Raw genomic sequence first — 24882 nt, 5'->3', positions numbered from 1 at the left:
AGCTGTGGGTATGGTGGGAGGGGAGCCTCTTCCCAGCACAGCAGATACTACTGAAATCAAGGGACTCTGTGGCTTTTATTTTTCTCCCTTCTTCATTTTTTGGGCAACATGTTTAGATTACTCCCTTGGATTTATCAGCCTACTCTTCCCTTTTTAAACTCCCAGAACAATGTGCCATAATACACAGCCAGTTAGAATACACAGCCAGAGAATTAAGATGCTGGGCAAGAGAGCTCAGAGAGGGGTAGGTTGAATGGACAAATGATAAGTTAGTTTTGGCTTACTTTTTTATTCAGGGAAGTATTACTTGCATTTTTTTTTTTTTTTTTTTTTTTAAATTTTTTTTTTTTAATTAATTTCATTCTTGGCTGCGTTGGGTCTTCGTTTCTGTGCGAGGGCTTTCTCCAGTTGTGGCAAGTGGGGGCCACTCTTCATCGCGGTGCGCGGGCCTCTCACTGTCACGGCCTCTCTTGCCGTGGAGCACAGGCTCCAGATGCGCAGGCTCAGCAGGTGTGGCTCACGGGCCTAGTTACTCCGCAGCATGTGGGATCTTCCCAGACCAGGGCTCGAACCCGTGTCCCCTGCATTGGCAGGCGGACTCCCAACCACTGCGCCACCAGGGAAGCCCTTACTTGCATTTTTAATCTCTTAGTTTCTTATGTTATTAACAGCTCAAGTGTTGGTAATCATTTCTAGATATGTTCTAATTAAAATCCAGAAAAGGTAATTTCATAACTCTCCACTTCAGTAATCACATTTGTCTCTCATTTCAGCCCTTACTGCCTTCCTTTGTTTTCAGTTGATTTTTTATAGTGATGTGCTTTGATTCCCTTCTGATTTCCTTTTGTGTATATTCTGTAAATATTTTCTTTGTGGTTACACATAAAATATCCTAAAAGTTATAACAATCTGTTTTAAACTGATAACTTTAATCACATAAAAAACTATACTTTAAAGCTCTAGTCCCCCACTTTATGTTATTGTTGTCACAGATTACATCTTTATATATTATGTACTCATTAACATAGATTTCTAAGTATCCTATGCTTTTGTCTTTAAATCCTATAAAAGAATAAAAAGTGGGGTGACAAACCAAAATTACAGTAATAAAGATTTTTTATATTTGTGTACTTAACCTTTACTGGATAACTTTTATATTTTCATATGGCTTTTAGCTATTCTGTACTGTCCTTTCATTTGAACTCTAAGGACTCTCTTTAGCATTTTTTGTTAGAGCAGGTTTAATGTTAATGAACTTTCTCAGGTTTTGTTTATCTGAGAATATCTTAATTTTGCCCTCATTTTTGAAGGATGTTTTTGCCAGATATGAAATCCTCATTTGACAGGGTTGTTTGTTTGTTTGTTTCATTCAGCAATTTAAATATATCATCCCACTACCTTCTAGCCTGCAAAGTGTCTCCTGAGAAATCAATTGATATTTTATTGAGGATTCCTTGTATATGAACAGTTGCATTTCTCTTGCTGCTTCCAAGATTATCTGTCTTTGACTTTCAACAGTTTGATTATAATGTATCTTGGTACAAGTCTCTATATTTATCCTACTTGGAGTTAGTTGAGTTTTGTGTATTTTTATATCCTGTGTTTCCTCAAGTTTGGGAAGTTTTCAGCCACTATTTCTTTAAATAAGCTCTCTATCCCCTTTCTCTCTCTCTTCACTTTCTTTGAATTTCATAATGTGTATATTACTCCGCTTGATAGAACCATAAGTCCCTCAGGCTCTGTTTACTTTTCTTTATTATTTTTTCTTTTTTCCTCAGACACTATAATTTCAAATTATCTTTGTTCAGGTTTACTGATTCTTTTTGCTTGTTTGAGTCTGCTGTTGAACCACCCTAGTGAATTTTTCAATTCAGGTATTGTGTTTTCCAGCCCCAAATATCTGTTAGGTTCTTTTTAAAAATAATTCTTTTATTTTGTTTATATCCTCATTTTGTTCATGTGTTGTTTTCCTGATACTGTTTAGTTTTCTGTTCATGTTCTCCTTTAGCTCATTGATCATACTTAAGACAGTGGTTTAAACTCTTTGTCCAGTAAGTTTGAGACCTGTGTTTCTTTAAGATTGGTTTCTGTGGATTTATTTTGTTCTTTCAGATAGTCTGTGATTCCCTGTTTCTTTGTATACCTTCTGATTTTTTTGTTGAAAATTGGGCATTTGAAATAATACCCACATCTCACATTCTCTGTAGACTGGCTCTGTGCAGAAGACTTTCACTAATCAGCCTGCTCTGATGACTGAAGGTCCTCTTGAGCCTTTTCTGGAGATGTATCTTCCCTGGGCCCATGTGTGCACTTTTATTCCAATTCTTCTGTATACTTGTCTGCTTTTAAATGTTTTATTTCTCTTAGAGTCTCACACTTGCTTCTTCACAAAGCCTTTGGTATGTATTGTAGTCCTCTGCTAATAATCTCTTGACTCCAGACAGCACGGCTCTACAGTTCTCCCATAGCTCTCAATCACTGCGGCATTCACTACAGCTTTTGGCAACCTCCAACCTAATATGCAAACCATGCCATCGTTCCCATAAGTACTTCCGTTCAGGAAAGACAGAAACAAGTGCCTGGGGCAGCCCCTAGACAGACCAGTATGTTGGAAACAAGTGCCTCTCTTTTGTTCCATCCAAAGGAGGAACTGAAAATTGGGCAGCCTCCTCCCAGCTGACATCACTATGGTGTGCCATGGAGACAGTCCAGGAGGAGCAAGTAAAAATGCTGCATATTTTCCTACCAATTTGAAGAGTGTCAAATTGGTTGGGGGTTTATTTGGTTGCTGCTGATCCTTAATTGTTCTCTAGAATTCCCACAAAGCTTTAGTCCATATGCTGTTTACTTTTTTTTCCATTGGGGAGCTAGGGCCTGGAGCTTGTTTGTCCACCATCTTGCAGGTGTCATTCTCCTCATTGTGGTTTTGATTTACATTTCCCTAATGGCTAATGATGCTGACTGCCTTTTGTGCTTATTGGCCATTTGTTTATGTACTTTAGAGAAATGTCTGTTCTGGTCCTTTGCCCTTTGTTTGGTTATGTTGTTCTTTTTATTATTGAGTAGTAAGAGTCCTTTATATGTTGTAGATACAAGGTTGTTTTTTTTTAAATCAGATGTATCATTTATGAAATATTTTTCCCTTTCTGTGGGTAATCTTTTCGCTTCTTAATGATGTCATATGCAACACAGAAGTTTTTCAGTGTGATGAAGTCCCATTTATCTTTTTTCTTTTGTCACTTGAAGGCTTAGAAAGTTATGCCAAAGCCAACATCACTAAGATTTACTCCTGTTTTTTCCTAAGATTTTTATGGTTTTATTTCTTACATTTAGATCTGTTATCAAATTTAAGTTAATTTTCCTGTATGTCCTAAGAAAGTTGTCTAACTTCATTCTTTTGCTTGTGATACTCTTGATTTTTGACCAAGGCATCAGGTCAGTCCATTGGAGAAAGGTATGTATTTACAACAAATAGTGGTGGAACAGCTGGGTGTCAGTATAGAATTAAAAGGAAACTTGACTCTTCCCTCACACCATACTCAAAAATATAAAGTCAAGGTGGATTATAGACCTAAACAAGAAAGCTTAAACTAAACCTTAAAGATGTTGTAAGAAACCATGGGTAAATATCTTTATTACCTTGAGGTAGGCAAGGATTTCAGAAAGGACAGAAATAGCTCCAACCATAACAAAAAATTTGACTTTAACAAAATTAAAACTAATGCTTGTCAAAAGCCAACTTTAAGAACATGAAAAGGTAAGCCATAACCTAGGAGAAAATATTTGCAATTCACGTATCTGACACAGGACTTGCATTAAGTATATTTAAATAATTCCCACAAATTGATAATAAAAAGAAACAACCCAAGAAAAAAATTGGCCAAAGACTGGAAAAAAACTTCACAAATATCCGATGAACACATGAAAAGATTACTATAACTTGTGAACAGGGAAACACAAATTTAAATGTGATACCATATCACATGCACTGTGGCATCTGAAATTAAAAAGACCAACAACAGCAAATGTTGGCGAGGATGTGCAGCAACTGAAACTCTGATCCATTGCTAATGGGAATGTAAAATGGTACAACTGGATTTGAAAACTGCTTGACAGTTTCTTATACACTTGAGCAATATCTACTTCATGACCTAGCAATTCCATTTTTAGGTATTTACCCAAGGAAAATGAAAACATATACATGCTGTAGGAATTTTAGAACAATGTTTATAGGAGCTCTTTCATAATATCCAAATACCAAAAACAACTCAACTGTCATTTCTTTAGTGGGAATATGGACAAATTATGGTATATTCATACAGTAGAATATTATTTTGCCTGAAAAGAATGAACCACTCATGCACAGAAAAACATAGATGAATCTCAAATACATATGTTGATTGAAAGAAGTCAAAGGATTACAACTTAAAGGTTTCATTGTTTTTTTTGAAGTTAAAGAACAAGTGAAATAATTCATGAAATTACAAATCAGAACAATGGTAGCCTATGGCTATGAGGGCAGATTGGAAGCACCAAGTCCTTTCTGATGTGATGGAAATATTATATATCATCATCAAAACATTTTGCATATTTCTGTATTTAAAAATTAGTTATTTTTATTTAAGTATAATGTTTTCAGATTTCTATATTCTTATGCTGCATTTATGCTTATTAATACAGTATATGATAGCCTAAATATTGTCTAGTGGCACATGCCTATAATTTTACAAGGAAATTAATATGAAAAGATAAGATTTCTTTAAACAAAATTCACATCATTTATTTATTAAGCATGCATTATATAGCTTCAGCGAACTACATGCTGGATTTGTCCCTGGGATTGTAGGTGGATGTGACCAAGAATGCTAAGCAGGTGGTTGCAGATGGGAACATAAAGGAAGGGCAGTGAGCCCATGGAAGCAAGGAGGGAATGGTATTCCTCAGGAGGGCTTCCCAGTGGAAAGATGGGGTCTGGTGCTGTGTGGGTAAATCGTATATATACAAACACTTGTGCAAAGGCATGAAAGTTGAAAGGAATGTTCATATTTTGGGGACTGTGGATAATTTATCATGTCTGAACTAGACCAAGTGTGTAATTAAGGAGGAATGAGAAAATATGAAATGGGTCTGGCTCATGAAACACCACTGTCATTCTCCAAAACTTAATTTTAATTCTGTAAGCAGTGGGAGAACCAATAAAGGATATCAAGATAGGGTAGGTAGGAGTTAGTGTGATCAGAGTTGTATTTTAGAAATAGCTTTCTAGAGTATTTATTAGCTCTGAGATGCAACCTGAAAACACGTGCACATACACATACACACACACATTCTTTTTTAAAATTCCCCTGATGATATTGTTTTGCAGCCAGCTTTGAGAACTACCAAAATAGAGGGTAGTTTGGAAGGGCTTCAGACTGAAGCCATGACACTTGCCAGTTAATGAGAAACTTAGAGGCTGAATGAAAGGTATGACATAGGGGATAGAGAATAAAGCATGTTGAAGGACTAGGACTTACTCCAACTTTAGGATAAAGATAGGAGGAAGCTTAAAATGATTTTCAAGTTTAGCAAGGATGATTGGGTAAATGCCATTTATAAGCAGGGAATACAGTAATGCAGTAAATACATATTTAATATCACCTGTGTTTTAGGTACCTTGCTATGGGCTCTACCTTCTTGGAGTTTGCAGTTTATATGAAGGAAAAATAGATATTTTGGACATTTTCATGTGAAGACCTGATGATATCAGGTCTATTTGTATATGCATACATAAATACACATATAAATATATGTATGTATAAATGTATGTGTGTTTTTGTATATGCATATATATTTGTTAACATACTAATATAGGGGTGAAAATGTGTGTGTGTATATATATGTATGCATATATATGTATGTAGCTTTTATAAAGGCCTTCATTTCAAAGAAAATACTTCCATTAATAAAATAATAGCAATTTTTTGTTTTATATTCCTAAAAAGAACATTATGATTTCAGATACTATGTTAGCCATAGAATGTGTAATTAAAAGGTGCGAAATAATTGCCAAGGTGGTTTTTATTAATTTAGCTTAGACTTGATTAGGTCTGAATGAACTGACTTAAATGTAGTAATCCTGTATACTGGCTAGTTCATATTCCACTCTGATCTATGTTATGTACTTCCTTATATCAGATTTATGTACTACTTTAAAAATTAACTATCTCTGAATGCTCAAAGTTCAAATTTTAAAATGTCATCATCAACTTTTTCTGTAGCTCTAGCTATTTCCATTGCTTTTACTATTTTCCTATGTGTGTTCATTATAAATGTTGTTGATAAACAATTATTCTGCCTGAATTTGAATCCTACTTATTAGTTGCATGACTTTAAAGAAGGTATGTATTACTCTCTGCTTCTGCTTCCTTCTCTGCCAAACAGGATAATATCTAATTCATAGGGTCCACATGAAGATTGACTGATTTAATACATGTAAAGTTCTTAGAACAGGGCCTGGCACATACTAATTTCTCACTAAGAGTCGATTGACTATCATTAATCACATGTGTTAACCTTTATCTTGAAACAGAGATGTAAACCATGATTTTTTAAGTGAACAGCTTTTTTATGAATACTAATGTAATAATCTTAAACAGTATTACAAAAATGGTATTTTAATAGCATAGCATACTAAACAAATACCTACATACATGTTGACACCTTTTTAAATAATTGTCATGTTTACTAATAATACTTTTACTATGTGATTTAAAATGTTTCTTTAATCTTTTTTGAACAATTTAATTGTTTAAAATGAATATTAATTACTGTCTTTGTTATTAAATCCTTAGTTATTTACTTTCATATGGTGTTTTCAAAATGGTATATGTAAACATAATTAAGATATCATATATATAAATATGTAGAAGTGTTTTATTTTCTGGCATGTTGCCTGGTAAGTGGTGGTATAATATTGCCTAGTGCATGCTCGATGAGTGTTTACTAAATAATTTATGTTTTGTCTGTGTGTACATGTGCATGCACACTCACACGTGTGTGTATCAGCTGTAGCATATGTGTTTTCAGAGACTCATTCACATAATTATTGTTTTTCTTTTTTAATCTTTGGTTTTTTTAAACCTCAGTATTGTATAAATTATTCATTTAACCAAGTTGTTGATACTTTGCCAGGGCTTTGAAGAAACAAGTTACCATTTTGAATTTGGAAGCTCTTTATTCCAAGTTATTGTAATGTGAGAAAAACATTCTATTTATTTTTTTTAAATCTAAAATCAAGTGATTTTTTAAAATTCTTCTAAACGAAAGGGAAAAAACTTACTTATATAATCCTAAGTGCTTCCAACCGTCTGCAGTTCAAAGTACATAATTTACATTGACACCAAAGTTTAGTTTCTGTTTTGACTGGAAGAGTCTGGTGTTATTTTTTGTCTGCAAAGGAAAGAGTTGTATAGCATCCAAGTGGGAAGATGTTTGATTGTAACGCAGTCAACATGATTTGTGACTGAAAGGAGATTGTACAGGAGGAGAAACAACAGCTGTTAAAAACCTAGACAATATTAGAGAGAACTTTTTGTTAAAACTTTTTTTTTTTTTGCCACCCTGTGTGGCTTGCGGGATCTTAATTCCCCAACCAGGGTTTGAACCCAGGCCCTCAGCACTGAAAGTGCAGAGTCCTAACCACTGGACCACCAGGGAATTCCCTCTTTTTGTTAAAAACTTAAGGCATGTTAATCTTTCAGGAAGTAAACATAAAGTAAAACAGAATCATAACAATATATTTTCTGCTTGATAAAATTCTTCAGAATTCACAATAATGAGTAAAAGGAAATTACTGATGAAAACAGATCTTATAGCAAATATGGGTCAAATCCTTTAATAAAAATTTGCCATTAAATTTTGATATATTTTATGTGTTTAGCTCACTCGTACTGTAGAATTAGTTTTGTTTGTTTGCAGAGGCAAATTTAATTCTTTTCTTCTTATTAGTGATCTTACAGAGCACAGAATCATGAACCTATGTGATGTTTTCACCCTGCTACAACAACTATCCATTTTTTTTATCTATATGCCCCACTCATTTACTCCTCATTATTATCTTGCAGGGAATCCCAGACATAATGTCCTTTTTATCTATAACTTTTATTGTGTATCTCTTAAAGATGTGGACAGTTGTTTAAAACATAACTACAGTACCATTATCATACCAAAAATATTAACAGTTCTTTAATACTGTGAAATATCCAATGAGTTTTCAAATTCCAATGATCTCATAAACATCCTAACGTTTTCTCTTTGTTTTGAACCTGTATCTAAATAAGAATCACACATTGCAAATGATTGAATTGATTCTTAAGCCTTTTTAAAATTTATAGATTCCCTTCTGTCTCTTTTTTCCCTTGGAATTTATTTTTTTAAACAAAGTATGTCAATTGTAGCACTTCCCAGTTTATTCATTGCATCTCTGTAGTATCATTTAACATGTTCCTCTCTTCTGTCTTTTGTAAGTATGGTGATTTGATCTAGAGGCTTGATCAGATGTAGATTAGTTTTTATTAGCAAGACTATTTTACATGTGGTTTGTGTTGTTTCATCTGGAAACATATGTCAGTTTGTGAAAAAACTATATTGTTAACAGATCTCAGTGCCTAGATCTCTTAGTATATTAATCTAATGTTCAGATTGTCTTGTCTTTAGCTAGTGGGGGAGTTTTTCAGTTTAGTTCATGAGTCCTTTGTGAGTTTCTTTGGTATTTCCTTAGTTTTGATAGTTAATACAAAACTTCCGCCAAGAACATATGTTCTTGGATCACATTGTACATTTCTTGTCCTAGACTTGTGGTCAACAATATATCCATGAAGTTCTTTATTTTTAGTAACAAATGGTACTTGGAACCCACAGTGTGGGTGCTAAGGGTACTCATTGCTCCTGGGTCTCCTATTGTTTCTAGGCTTTTTCAGTGGACAAACTAAACACACACACACACATTTTTTAAAGGTAAAACTTTGTATCTTCATATTTATACTTCCAACTCAAGTTCTGAACTAAAGTGTTCTTAGTTAACTTGTTTTTTATCTGTATGTTTTGTCTTTTATGGTGAGAATCCTAGTTCTCAAGGACACTGACACTATACAGGTAGAATTTACTTAAATTCAATTTGAGTATTAAAAATTTTTAAGTATAAAAAATATGAAAAATAAAACCTCCTAGGTCTTAATTCACACATTAGAACTTTTAAGAACATTAATGTTTGGCAGAATATGAGCACAGAAGATATTGTGTTATTTTTAATTGTGTCAGTTTAAAACGAAGCCATCTGAAACTATAGAATAAATTATATATTACTTAATTTAGGGACATTCTTCTTCCATAGCATTTGTCTTGTTTCTTTTCATTCATTAAATTATGGAAAATCATTTAACATCTGAAAGTGTGGCACTTTGGGACACTTTGCCACGTTGAGTGGTCCCTGGGCCTTATCTTCTGTCCCTCTTGTACTGCATGGCCATGGAAACTGAGCCCAACTATGCAATGTAGATAAATGTCCTCATCACAAAAATAGCTTTATTAAGCTATATTTATCTCTTGGTTACAGTATTTCATATAAAAATTGGCCCGCGAGTACCCTCCCCCCCATATTTTCAGAAGGAATGAAAGAGAAAATCTGTGAAGATTAAAAATTAAGAGGAAACCAAAAAAAAAAAAAAAGGAAACCTAAAGAGTTACAAACATATCAGTTAACTAGGAATATAAGACCAGAAATAGATCCCAAGGGCTAGGAACTTGGATTTTATTGCCCTTAAAAGGAATGATGATGGGACCACTTGAGGTGGGAACTGAATGGAGACCCTTGCATGTATATCCAGAACCATAGAAAGAACAACTCTTTAGTATAAGGGAATCTAGGAAAAATAGACAACTTACTGGTTTAGGAAAGGGACAAGGAAATTTGTCTTTGGTCATGACTGAGCAAAGGGGGACAATTATACTGAGAAATCAAAGGGCTGGACACTAAATATAATAACCATCATGGTGAGGATTCACAAACTAAGACATTAGCATAAAAACCTGTCCTAGGGACTTCCCTGGTGGTTAAGAACCCACCTGCCAATGCAGGGGACATGGGTTCAAGCCCCAGTTTGGGAAAATCCCACATGCTGCAAAGCAACTAAGCCCATGCGCCACAACTACTGAGCTTGCACTCTAGAGCCCATGAGCCACAACTACTGAGCCTGTGAGCCACAACTACTGAAGCCCACACACCTAGAGCCCGTACTCCACAACAAGAGAAGTCACCGCAGTGAGAAGCCTGTGCACCGCAATGAGTAGCCCCCACTCGCTGCAACTAGAGTGTGTGCCCTCGCACAGCAACGAAGACCCAATGCAGCCAAAAATAAATAAATAAATAAATAAAATTTTTTACAAAAAAACCCAAAAACCTGTCTTAGATGAATGAAAACTTTGGATCACCCCCACAAGAAGCAAATGCAAAACCAGTCTGGGCAATTCTTCCACACACAGGTTAATATAAAACTTCTACCAAAACAGGATTCTCCACATAAGAAAACAGTCCACTGTGAGACACAATTAAAAGAGACCATCAACAATTTGAGATACTAGGAAAATATGAAAGAGTATAAAATATGTGTATTTAAACAGAGAAATCATTAAGTAATACATATAAAAAAGAGCCCTGTGAAAAAAAGATGGACAGAATTGAAAAAGAATACAAGGAAATATCTAGAAGTGAAAACACTAGTCATTGAAATTAAAAGGTAAGTGAACAGAGGAAGAGATAGACACGGCTGAAGATAGAATCAGGAATCTCAGTTGATTAATGATAGATGCTCAGAATTCACACACATACTGAGAGATTTAAAATATGAAATAGAGATTAAAATATACGAAAGGAGGGACTTCCCTGGTGGCGCAGTGGTTAAGAATCCGCCTGCCAATGCAGGGGACGTGGGTTCGAGCCCTGGTCTGGGAAGATCCCACATGCCACGGAGCAACTAAGCCCGTGTGCCAGAACTACTGAGCCTGCACTCTAGAGCCTGAGCCATAACTACTGAAGTCCGCGCACCCAGAGCCCTGCTCTGCAACAAGAGAAGCCACTGCAATGAGAAGCCTGCATACTACAACGAAGGGTAGCCCCCGCTCACCGCAACTAGAGAAAGCCCGTGCACAGCAACAAAGACCCAACACAGCCAAAAATAAATATAAAAAAAAATAAAAAATAAAGATATGAAAGGAAGATGAGTAAATCTAATACATGACCTATAAGAGTTTCAAAATGTGAACTAGGTAACATATCAAAATATAATAGCTGTTAGTTTTCCAGGTTTGGAAGCATAGAAAGTATCCAGAAGATTAAAATAAATCCACCTCTTGACATATTGTAGAATTGAAGAACTCCAAAGTTAAACTACAGAAGATTTTAAAGCAACCATTGAGAAAAGACAAACCTATAAAAGAATGGTTATCAGACTAATAGTGACTTCACATTAGCAGCAATAGATGCCAGACTGCAATGGAACAGTATCTTCAAAGTGCTGAAGATGCAACTTTTGTCATAACTGTTATATCCAGTAAAGAGTGTCACGAGAACAAAATAATCACATTTTTAGGCAGAATGTCTCACTGAGAGATCTTTTAAAAGCTGTGCCTCTGAAAAGAGGAACTTGAACCCAGAAGGAAAGCTAAGATGGTTTGATAGGGGACTTCTACCAATTCTTATAAGAATAGATAATTTTATATAAACTGTTTCCAAAAATAAAACACTTTTTGTGAGACTAATCCAACCTTGATAACAAAACTGGAAAGGATAGCACAAAAAAGGAAAAATACAGGTCAGTCTTACTTAGGAACATACCAGCAATCTGATATATAAAATATTTGTAAACCAAATTAAGGTATCTATTTTTCCTACACATATACACATATTCAAATGGATGTAACCAGTGATATCTAACAAAATTCATCTAAATGATTATATGATAGAAGCATTCCTTTTAAAGTCAGGAACAAGAAGAGAAGAATGACCACCACTTAAAGGGAATTTGGGGAGCTACATCTTCTAAAATACATCCAAAGTCTGACTGCTGCTGTCTACCTCCACTGCTCCCTACCATCCTAGTCTGAGCCATCTCATCTCTCTCCTGGACTCAGTAACCTCTCAGCTAGATTTCCTGCTTCTGCCCTGGTCTTCCTGTAGTCTATTCCTAACATAGCAGGAAGAGCGAACCTATATTAATATGAGGCAAATCATGGTGCTTCTTTATTCCAAACCCTCCAGCAACTTTCCCACTCAGAGTAAAATCCATGGTCTGTAAGATCTCAAGGCTCTTCTCATCTCATCTCCCAGTATTCTTCCCTTGCTTACTTCATTCCTGCTATTCTTCCCCCTGTTAATACTCAAGCATACCAGACAAGCTTCCACTTCAGAGCCTTTCACTTATTGTTCCTTTTGCTTGAACCACTGCTTCCAAAGAGCTGAAGACTTACTGCTTTGTCTTCTCAGTGTCTTTATTCAAATATTGTTTACTCAACTTAAAATTTCTCGTATTTAAAGTTACAAAAGATTTCCGTACCTACTCTTTTGGTACTCCATATGTTTCTAATCTGTTTCTCTCCATAACATTTTCACCTTCTATCATATTATGTATTTCATTTATTTATTTTATTGTCTCTTTTCCCATCTAGAATATGAGTTCCATGGGGACAGAGATTTTTATCTATTTTGTTAAATGCTGTATCCACCACCACTTATAATTATGCCTAGCACAGAGTAAGTGCTTAACAAATATTGGTTGAATGAAAATGCACTTCAAAATAGGGGTTCCTTGAGGGAGAAAACGATGGCAATGAGATTGAGTGAAGGAAAAATTTGTGATGAAGTTCTAATATTTTATATTTTAGAAATCTGAAAGAATTACAGCAAATTTATTTTCATTTAGTAAATACTAGTGATCAGTACAACAGTTTCTGTTGTATTATTCCCTGTCTTTTTTTAATATTTAAATGACAATTAAATTTTAAAATTTTAAATATAAAGATGTATAGAGACTAAATTGGTGACAATGTCAAGAAAATTTGAGATGTAAATTAAAGGATAGGATCTTTATCTACTTTACAAATATTATGTAAAATCATAAAGTGACAATAATTAATAGATTGTAGCACTTGGTAATGAAAAAACAGTTCTATCTCTTTGCTTCAGAATAAATTTCAGGGACTTCCCTGGTTGTCCAGCAGTTAAGACTCCACGCTCCCAATGCAGGGTGCCTGGGTTTGATCCCTGGTCAGGGAACTAGATCCAACATGCATGCTGCAACTAAGAGCCTGCATGCTGCAACTAAAGATCCCACGTGCTGCAACTAAGACACAGCACAGCCAAATAAATATTCAAAATAAATTTCAAGGTTAAAGAGTTTGCTTAAAAAAACAAACTAGGAAAAATTATACAGAATATGCAATTTCGGGAATATGTATAAGTCACAAACATGTATTTGACAAGAGTATTTGTGTATGGTTTTATTCAGTTCAAAGTTATTGTTGGCTTGCCACAGCTTGATTCCCAGGTCAGTGTTAAATTTAAACTTCATGAAGAAATGAAAATAAATTCAACATTTATTTCTTGAGCAAGAGTGAGTGAATTTTTCTGTGTGTATCATGTAGAAAGAAAGAAGTTTCTATCTTTGGATCATTTCTGATTTACTTGGAAACACAAAAAAATAGGTGGTCAACAACTCGTGACCATACTTTCTCACTTGACCCCTGATATTTCTATCTTCAGTCTTTCTCTCCTATATTCTTCCTCTTTCTCCTCTTTCAGCTTATAAAATTATGTATGCAAAATAAGCCCAAATTAGATGTCATCTGCTCCATGAAACATTTTTTTACTCCCACAGCCAAAATTATCTACCCCACCTTTGTAACCTTATAGGTCATATTTAGTCATTCTAAATACTTAGTATATAATCGTTTGTATTAAAATTAATTGAAAATGTAGATGATTATTCTAATTGAGAATATGTCTAGTAGATTGTAATGCTTCTATGTCTTATTCATTTTCATGCCTCATGATTTGTGTCTTCACTAAACACATTTGTATTTTGATTGCATTTGTGACCAGGTACTTTAATTGTTACAAACTAAAATGGGACAAATACAAATATGTAAATCATGTGTCCCCTCCAAATAAAGTCCAAATGATGTCATCTCACAAAGGTTTTAGGCACATAATTTTAAAAAATGTCATTGGTATGTAAACATCACTACGTATATAATTTAAGTGAATATCGGGAGTTTGATAAGACTTTTTCTTTTAAAAGAATTTGTGTATTACTCAAGGTTGGGAAATACTGATACAGATTGCAGAGTAATATTGAGGTCAGAGGCAGAAATCATCATTAGAGTACTAAAAAATGCCAGTTTGGATTATGACTGCATCTTGATTTTGTATCATAATAATGATTTTTAATTCATTATGACAGTTAACCATTTCAGGTAATGTAGAAGTAACTTTGTCTAGATCTTGAATCAGTATGTGTACTTACTTATCGGTTGTTAAATATCCTAATTTAAAAATAGATAAATTAAGGAGTGATTTTTTAATATTTTACTGAACAATAGATTTAGTACTTTATTCCTTTGCCAATAACCCTTGTATCTTCATATGGTCCTGATATACAGCATATCAGTTTATATTCTGTACAATTATTGTGTAAAATGTTTGCTATATTTATATTAAGATTTTGTTTTCAAATGGCATGACATTTCAATGATTTTTTTGAACATAGATGCTTCTATTAGCCCATTTATGCTTTTGTTAATAATTTCTTTTTTACTTACATTTTTATATATTACCAGTAGGTCAAAATGTCATATCACGTCTTTGTTATCCCTTGTTTTACTTAAAAGTAAGGTTTAGTCAAAATAGGAATTAAAAACACTTGTTTCCTTAGTTGTTTCCTAGTCATGTAGCACTCTGGCTGTTATTTTTTTCTCTACTCAACTGTTTCTTTAGATATTTCTAAAAATCTGAAAAATCTCATATATTTTTATTTTTAAAAATTAATAAGTCATCACAAATATCATATTGTAGTTTATTTAGAACCTATTGTGATTTTTAGAAGTATACTTTTATTCAGCCAGCAGATACATAGTGAAAGCCATTTGGCTAATGAAGAAAATAATTTTAAATATAGTTTGATCTTAATTTTATAAGAAATAAGTATTTTTCTAATTTATATGGTAGTATTTAGATTAATAAAAGTCAAACTGAAAATTACAATTGAATTTGCCAGAGTATTATAAACTATATTATTTTGTTCATATTCAGCATTACTTTTAACTTACTATTCTTATTGCAAAGGATACTCTGTCTTTTAGAGAATACAATGGTATTATTTACATTAATTCATGTGGGCTGTTGAAAAAAATGCTATAACTCCTTTACTTAATGGGATTCTTCCCCTGTGGCAGTGCAAACGGCTAGAGCAGGAGCTTCATCATCTGAAAGAGCAGAACCAGACTTCAGCAAACAACGTGAGACATCTGACTGCTGAAAACAATCAAGAACGTGCTCTGAAGGTAAATCTCCATTCCTTCTTGCAGGCAAATTAAGGTTGTAAGCCCTTGGTGCCAGCTTTCTGTGCTGCATATATCAGTTGTGTACATTTCAGCAGAAGTGAGCTGTGGTGTTTGCCAACAACCCGTTCTTTAAACACAGATACAGCACCCTTCTGTTATGGTATTATTTTATTTCGTGTATGTGTACATGAAAACAACATATTTTCTGAGTTTCAAGTGGTGGTATAATAATAACTTCAGGTATATGTTCATTCTGTTTCTGGTTTCAAAATATGTTGTTACCTTTTGTAGTTAATAAAAAGTGGCCACCCTGAAAGAAAAAAAATTAAATAATGGGCTTTTTCTTTGCATCCATATTTATTACAATAATTTTCTAAATGACTTGTAATATTAGTAACGCACAGAACTGACACTCCTTGAAAGGTATGTGAATATGTTTGGGAATTGAAAGAGTACTTAAAATGTTACTTACATCAAAAAAAGAGGAAGAAAATATATTCTACTAGAACTTGTAACAAGTAAAGAGTACATATCATGACAAAAGTTCTGTTTCATTTTAATATAGATCCTGTAATCATGAAAAAGGACATTATTTCAATTCTACTAATTATCTTTTTTTCTTAAGATACTTTTCATTCTCTTCTTTTGTCTTTGCCCCAGTTCCTAGCATAGTGCCTGTGACATAGTAGGGGTCCCTGCCCTCAAGGTGCTTACGTTCTCATTAAGGGGTTAAAAATAAAACATAACATATCCACAGGAAACATAAAAGATTCATCATTGTTGTTATTGTACAGTTAAAAAAAGATGTGCTATCAAGAGGATTGTATTGTACTTTGTTGTCTTAAATTCGTTTTTTGCTGCAGATTATGAAAAAATATGTCATTAGCAGGGTAAATCATTAAGCCAGAATCATCTACCGATATTGAGAAAAATGGTGACATTTTGATGTGGAAATAATTTTAACCTGTTTATAAAGTGTGAGATATGGTTTAAGTCAGATTTTTCTACAAAATGTATTTAGCTTCATTTTGAAATTCTCAGTGGTGGGTGTGTAATAACTTTGCTATTATTCTTTAATGCACTTTCTCTTTATTTCTCTTGAATTTATATATAGACCAGAACAATAAATGGGAAAGAAAAGAATTGCTGTGATTATTTTTCAGTTACCCTGAGGAATTTACTGTTGTATGAGTAAAATTAAGTATATAATTATTTAGATGTATATTTGAAAATCAAAAGTAATGTAATCTTTTAAAGACAGCTTCCATTATGAGTGCTAATTTATTACCAGCATTAGGGGACAGATATTATGTGCTCTATATGTTATGGCTATTACTATTTAAAATAGAACCTAAAATAAAAATTCTAGGTTAAGTTACATAATAATTGCATAGTCTTTATTCTGGCATTTTTGGTTGTGTATTTATGTTAAATTGAATTAAGTGGCAGCTGCTATTTATGAAGAGAAAAAGATGCATATTTCTAAGAGATTATTAAAATTAGAAGGCAAACTGTAGACCAAAAGAAACCTGGAAGTTCAAAACAAAATAAAAATAAACCTCCGTAAAATAGAAATCTCTATAAACTGTAGACTATATAATTTAATATATAAACAAAGCTACATTTTTATTCCTGACAAATACACTACGTTAAAATATTTCTAGTTGCTCATCTTTTTGTGCAAAAGTCTCAGATTTTTCTGTTCTTTTAATCCTTCATAACTTCATTGATCAACTAAACCAACTTAAATTTTTTGTAGAATAAGAAGTCATTTTTAAAAACTCTCATCAATTCAGTCTTTTTAAAGCCCCTGTGTTGGATAATTTTTTAGTTATTTTGTGCCATAATTCCTCATGGAGAAACCTTAAGTTTATTATAAAAATTAGGTCATTTATAATATATCTGCTTTATTCTGAATCATTTTCTAAAAATTATTCTTACCTTTCAGGGACTTTATTCTTTTTTGGGGGGGGGGACTTTATTCTTTATTTAGTTCTTTTATTATTGCACTTCTTGCCTTTAAGTTGCCGTATAAGATATGGATAATAATAAGTTTACTACCAAGCTATTTGGTGAACAAACTGTCTCCTTTCTGAGCAGTATGCTTATCTCTTACAATGCATTTATAAGTGTCATTTTTTTAATTTGTTAACTGATTTAATATTTATTTAGTATTAGATGAGTTTTAGAAAGAATACTTAAAGAGAGTCACTGTCTCTAGGAGCTTTCAGTCTGCCAATAATATTTCTAGTATTTTAACATAAGTAGTACTATTATTAGTATCAGTAATAAAAGTAATATAAATAAATAAATAAATTTGAATAGGATGAGAGCTGAAAATTTTATATTTTATTTCATTGTATTATGCTATAATTCCTAAAGGAAACAGTCCTAGATATAGGTTTGGAAAAAAATCTAAGCTAATGATCATACATTGCATAGAACTTTCCAAAGTGATGACTATTGCAAATACATGATTATCATACGTGGATATACTTTTAAGTAATCTAGTGCTATTTGAATAATAATGTCTTTGTTTATTCTAATAACCAAGAAATTCTTTCTAAATTAATTTTTATGATAGAGCATAAAATTAGACTTTTGGTGATCACTTATATGCATTATTTTTGAAGTAGCATGGAATATATACTAGATAAATTTGCTAGCATGACACTTTCCCTACTTTTATAATATTTGCAATTTTCTCTAATAATAAATAGAACACAGTGGTACATATAGGATGAGGGGCTGAATTTATACTGATACTAATCTATACCCTGAGAGTTACTTAAATTAAAAAGACAGACTATTTTCTCTTTTAAAATAAATTTTATCCACTTATATTAAGAAATTTGTTTCTTGGTGAACACAATTTTGAACATTTAATGATTTTAAAGTAAATGTAGAATAGCCATAAATATGCAGGCATTAAATTTAATAAGAAATGTCATATCAAGTGCCTTTCTTTCCTCTTTTATTTTATTTATTTACCTTCCTTATCACACATCTTTAACCTCCTACAATTGGCCTTCAACACTGTAATTCCATTGAAAGACATTCTTTCTTAAATTATAGGTGACCTCTGGTGGTTAAACCTTTAAGACTTATCATTTCATATCCTTCTCAATAACCCAGTCAGCCTAAGAGGAACACATTTCAATCTTGTTGGCCCCTGCCTTTATGAAATTCTTTCTTGTAGTTCTTTATTTCTATATCCTCATCATTTTTCTTTTCTTTGGTCGTTATTCTTTAGCCGGTGCCTCTTTTTCTACCAATTCCTAAGTATAAATGTTCCCCTGGGTTATGTGATTATTCCCTTAATTTTTCTTTCTGAAAAAACCCTCAAACTTTATTATTTTAGAGCAGTTTTAGCTTCACGGCAAAATCGAGCAAACTACAGAGCTCCCTCATATTCCGTGCCCCATACATCCACATGCCTTTAGCATCCAGTGCAAGAGTTGTACATTTGTTACAATACGTGAATCTACATCAGTGTAACCCAAAGTCCATAGTTTACATTAGGGCTCACTCTTAGTGTTGTACATTCTGTGGGTTTTGAGAAATATAAATGACAAGTATGTACCATTATAGTATCATACAGAAGAGTTTCACCTAAAAATCCTTTGTGTTCCACCTATTTATCCCTCCTTCCCCCCAACATGTACCAGCCATTGATCTTTTTACTGTGTCCATAGTTTTGCCTTTTCCAGAATGTCATGTAGTAGTTCTTTTCAGATTGGTTTCTTTCACTTAGTAATATGCATTTAAAGTTCATCCATATCTTCTGATGGCTTTATACTTCATTCTTTTTAGCATTGAATAATATTCCATTGTCTGAATGTACCACAGTTTATTTATTCACCCCCCTAATGAAGGACCTCTTGGTTGCTTCCAAATTTTGGCAATTATGAATAAAGCTGCTGTAAGCATCCACATGCAGGTTTTTCTGTGGACATAAGTTTTTCAACTCATTGGGGTAAATACCAAGAACTATGATTGCTGAATCGTATGGTAAGAGTATGTTTAGTTTGGTGAGGAACCACCAAACTGTCTTCCAAAATGGCTATGCCATTTTGCCTTCCCACCAGTAATGAATGACAGTTTCTGTTACTCCGTATTCTTGCCAGCATTTGGTGTTTTGTTTATTGTAGGGTTGTCTCTTCTAATTTCATCCGTTCCTATGACATCATCTATCATTTATATCCTAACAGATGCTTTGTCTGCCTTTCCACTTGGATATCTTAGTGACTCCTTAACCTCAATAAACTTAAAACCAAATCCCTAATTCGACTTCCTAAGCCCTCTCTTCAACCTAGGAAGAAGTCAGGACCTGAGCCAAACACTATTGACTGTATAACTTAACATTTATTCTTAGTTATAGTCTCCTTTGTTTACCTTGACAGCTTTATTGAAGCTGGAAAAGTTAAACACTTTCTGAGCCTTTCTTTTTGCCAATGAGACATAAGAGGAATTCTGCAGCAGGGGTGGGAGAAGAAGGAGGGGTGTCTCTGGATAAGTTTTTGTTTTCCTGACATGACAGATGCAGCCCGCACTGTTTCTTCCCTTCTTATTACCTTGAACACTTACTTGCTGCCTGGAACAGCAGCAGCAATTTTATAGCTATGAAGCAAACATCAAGAGAAGCTGGCCTTTAACACCATTGAGCCCTTTAGCCAGTGAGCCACTTTGAGAACTTTAAGCAACTATACCCTGACTTATTTTTCTGGTGACATAATGCCCTATATTTTAAATTATTCTCAACAGTTTTCTATTTACTTCCAAATTGATCAGTTAACATCTATTAATTAATGGCACTACCATACTCCTAGACATGTAGGCTAATATAATTGACATAATCTTCATATCCTTTCAAGCTTTCACCTACTACAAAGTGATAGAGTATCCAGTCCTGTCAATTCTGCAACAGTGATTTGTCTCCTTTGTATTATCATACCTCTACCCTACATCAAGTTCATGATCTAGATGGTAATAGTACCCTCCTAACTAACTTTTTTGTCCTCAGTTTCTCACCTTTGTAATCAGTTGTCACACTTCCATTAGCTGTCATTCTAAAACACAGGTGACACTTTTCTACCCCAAAACCTTTACTAAGTCTAACATTTTCATCAGTATAAGAAAACAGAGCTATCGTAAATAACTTTCCTGATAAGAACAATAAAAAGGAAGGCTATTATTTTAAGAATATTTTACATTATTGAGACGATAAGGAATCTGAAAAGGCCACTAAAATAAAGTAGAAATAGAAAAAAAAATAAAAACATGGGAAATAAGTGATTGCATGAAGCCATCTTGCATCTTATATTTGTTGTCTCTTTTCCTGATGGGAATAAATGCTCCATGAGGTCAGGGATTTTTGTTTACTTCATATACCTCTGTATCTACTGATGGTATTAAAAATACTTGACAGGCAATAAGTCACAAATATGACCAATCATAACAGATGGCCAAATGTTAACAATTTGTATAGCTATATCTTTGTGTACCAGCTGAAACTAGCTATAGATGTATCTCCTGCAAATCCCTATAGCAGCCATTGAATAAATATCTGTTGAGTGAATTAATACCACATGTACAATTTAGTATCCCGCTTTCCCTGCTTAGCACTTCATAAGTATTATCCAGTACATTTATTCTATAAATATCACCTTAATATATTACATAATTGCAATCCACAAATGTACCATGATTTTCTTAAATCTTCCCTTAATGTTAAATATTTAGATTGCTCGCAATTTTGCACTCTTATAAACACTGCTGTGAAAAATATTTTCGTGTAAATATTTAATCACATTTAGCAAACAAAAATTTTATTATTTTTCAAATTTTTATTTTTGATAAAGCACATGTTTTTGAAAATGAATGATTACATAAGGGTTTTAATAAAAACATTGTAATCAGCATCCTCATCTTACCTCTCCTGGTTTCTGCTCCAGAAAAGAAATCACTTTCAACTCTTAGCAGTTTATTCTGTATCTATACTATATTTCTAAATGAAAAGCTTATACTATTTCTTGATATTTCCTTTTTAGTTATTATTAATTGACTTTCTACTATGAAGATAAGGATTTACCTTTCTCATCTTTTTGTTAGATCAGTGTTTAGTATTTACATTATTATTATAATATTCATAGATGACTATATAGTGAAGTACCAGCGTATGTTGGTTTATTGTGCTTTGCTTAATTGCACTTTGCAGATATTATATTTTTTTTACAAATTGAAGATTGTGGCAACCCTGTGTTGTCAGATGATGGTAGCATTTTTTAGCAATAAAGTATTTTTAAATTAAAATCTGTACATTTTTTAGACATAATGCTATTGCACACCTAGTAGACTACAGTATAGTATAAACATAACTTTTATATGCCCTGGGAAACCAAAAAATTCATGTGACTCGCTTTATTGCGATATTCATTTTATTGCAGTGGTCTGGAACCAAACCCACATTATCGCTGATGTATGCTTATATTACTCAGCAATAAAAAGGAACAGTTTATTGATACATACAACGACTTGGATGGGTCTCAAGGGCATTATGCTAAATGAGAAAAGCCAATCTCTAACGGTTCTGTTCATATGATTCTACTTATATAACAGTCTCAAAGTAACAAAATCATTGTGATAGAGAACAGATTAGTGGTTTCTAGGAGTTATGTTGCGGAGCATGCTATGATTCTTAAAGGGTAACAGGGAGTTTCTTTGTAGTGATAACAGTTATAATTTTATAATAGTAAAGCGTCATAGAATTATACCAGAAAGTAATGGAGGGAGGATGTAAAAACAGATGAAATCCATATAAGGTTTATATCCGAGTTAAGAGAATTGTTCCAATGTCAATTTCCTGGCTTTGATAATATGCTGTGGTACATATATGATATCATTGGGAGAAGTTAGATGACGTCTACACAGGAACTCTTCTTACTCTGCAAATTTTCGTGGGTCTTGAATTATTTCAAAATAATACATTGTTTAAAAATTTACATATTCATCATAGCCAGTGAAAACAGTGCTAAGATATATAAAGGAAATTTTAATAATATTCCCTCTCCCCTCTCATAGTTTCTAGACCTGCCAAATTAATCTTGACTAGGAATTATAACAGATACTCTATTTTACCTGACTTTTACCTAATTTTAGTGAGAATGGATTCTACGTTACACCCATTCGTTTTGACACTTACCATGGGATTTTATATTTTCCTTCATAATTTAGAGTCTCAGTTGGATAGTTCCAGTATATGGATCATCTCTGAGTCTGGTTTTGTGATTGCTTTGTTTTTTGACATGTTTGTTGTTTGTTTGTTTTGCTTTTGCTTTTCACGTGTCTCATAATTTTTTTTTGGAATGCTGGACCTTGTGGATAGAACAATACTTCTTCCATCAGGCCAGTAGTATGAGTATTGAGTTGATCCACTCAGGAGTTGATATGGATTTGGGTTTTGTTATTGCTGTGGTCACTGTTAGTGCATCCTAAGTTTCAAGCTGCTCTTGGAATGGGTTGCTGTTGCCTTATGCTCAGGATGGAAGCTCAGGTACTGGAGGATTTTTTTCAATGTTCATACTCCACCATTTTGTTTTTAGTTGATCCTGTTTACCTACACCTGGAGGGTATCTCACTGTACACTCTTGCCCTTCTCCCAGCATTGGAATGCTGATTTGTATCATCTGGTGTTGGGGGACTGAGGGTTTTCTGCTTCAATCTTATGCAGTCCCTTTGTGCTTGGACTTTGGGGTGGGGCTTCCTCAGGATTCCTTTCCATGGCAGACAAACTCTGACCTGTATCTGAGGCAGGTATTGTATGAGAGACTTTCATTCCCCTCTCTCAGTGTAGAAGCTATCTAATGGTATTGGTATAGGATCCTGTGACCAGGTCTATTTCCTGCCACTCACCCAGGGATAGAAAGTGTTCTTTCTTCTACCATTCCCAAGCAGGATTTTTTTTTTTTCTGTGTCCTGAGGGTTACTGCCCCTCTATTAGCTGTATATGGCTTCTGTTCTGTTCACAGAAGGAACTGGGACTGGGGTGGGGGGGGGTGGTTTGCTCCTTTCTATAGCAGCAGCCAGTTCCCTCCCCCATATCCCCTCCAAGTGTCTATCACTGTAGGAAGGTATCTCTGGTTTTCTACCCTATCTTTGATATTTCTCATGAGCACCTGGTGGAGATCTGTGGGGAAAATCTACCAGTAGGTGCAAATCCCCTTTTGTCAGGAATTTCTGAAGGTTCTGTGTGTTGGCTGACCCTTCTTCTCATGTTCTCTTCTAGGTGAGCTAGTCTGTGTACCCCATTTGCCTTGGATGCTTGTCCCTCCTTGAAATTAAGACTGGTTGTCTTCTGAGCTTAGCTGTCTAATGAGCTCAAGAAAAGTTATGACTTTGTGCCTTATTCAGCTTTTCTTATTGTCAATGTGGAATGACAGCTTGTTCCAGCTTTCTGAGACCTAGGCATAAACATTACATCTACTGTTGGATTTTGATACTGTTTCGTCATATTTAAGTAGTTTCTTTCTAGAATTTTTAAAAAGTTTTTATTAGTAGATGTAACACATTTTATTGAGTTCTTGATGTTGAACAATTCCTTGAATAAATTTTGGATTTGTTTTGTCACTGTTTTCCTGAGAATTTTAAAACTTATAATAGTCTGCCTTCATACAGTACTTACTGAGTGCCAGGAACTGTTACTAATGCTTTACATATAGTATTTAAGTAGTATTTAGACCTCAAAGTGACTCTTTGAGATAGTTGGTACAACTATTTATAATTTTGTACGGTAAGAAACTGAGCAACATGTGTTCACTAATGTGACCAATGTTATGAGTAATAGTTACTGGTGGACCTCAGATCTGAACCAAGGCAACTGATCTCCAAAGTTCACAATCTCAAATATAAATGAAAATTACCTAGAGAGGTTTTTTTTCTACTGTATCAGGTTTGGTTTTGTTTTACCAAAGTATTTCTCTAATTGTTAGTAAGTTTGAATTTTTTTCATGTGTTCAAGGGATTGTGTGTGTGAATATAAATAGATGTATTTGTTCATGTTTTTTCCCCATTTTTTCTGTTGGTTTTTGTTTGCTTTCTCTTGGTCTTTTGTCCATCAGTGGTTTTGTTTTTTGCATTTTACAGCTTTGTTGATAAATGTTTCATATACCATAAAATTCACTTATCTACTGTTTACAATTCAGTGTTTTTTGGTATATTCACATATTTGTTCAGCCATCACCGCAGTCTAATTTTAGAACATTTTCAACACTCACCTAAAACATCCTGTAC

General features: G+C 33.7%; 1 protein-coding gene across 16 annotated transcripts in view; it reads left to right on the top strand.

The window, feature by feature from the left end:
* Positions 1-24882, top strand: part of MIPOL1 (mirror-image polydactyly 1) — a 333916-nt gene that overhangs the window by 133603 nt on the left and 175431 nt on the right. For 14 of the 16 annotated variants that reach the window (XR_014242314.1, XM_082384149.1, XM_082384141.1 and 11 more), the window contains one exon: positions 15487-15594. The exons of the other annotated variants lie outside the window; for them this stretch is intronic. Coding sequence is in view for 13 of the 14 variants with exons in the window: in XM_082384149.1 (XP_082240275.1) it covers positions 15487-15594 (108 nt within the window). In the remaining variant the exon portion in view is untranslated. The remainder of the gene's footprint in view (positions 1-15486; positions 15595-24882) is intronic. 16 annotated transcript variants of the gene reach the window in all.

The sequence above is a fragment of the Balaenoptera borealis genome, assembly GCF_965194805.1.
Source record: "Balaenoptera borealis genome assembly, chromosome: 3".
NCBI lineage: Eukaryota > Metazoa > Chordata > Mammalia > Artiodactyla > Balaenopteridae > Balaenoptera > Balaenoptera borealis.
This window is presented reverse-complemented; position numbering and strand designations above follow the sequence as displayed.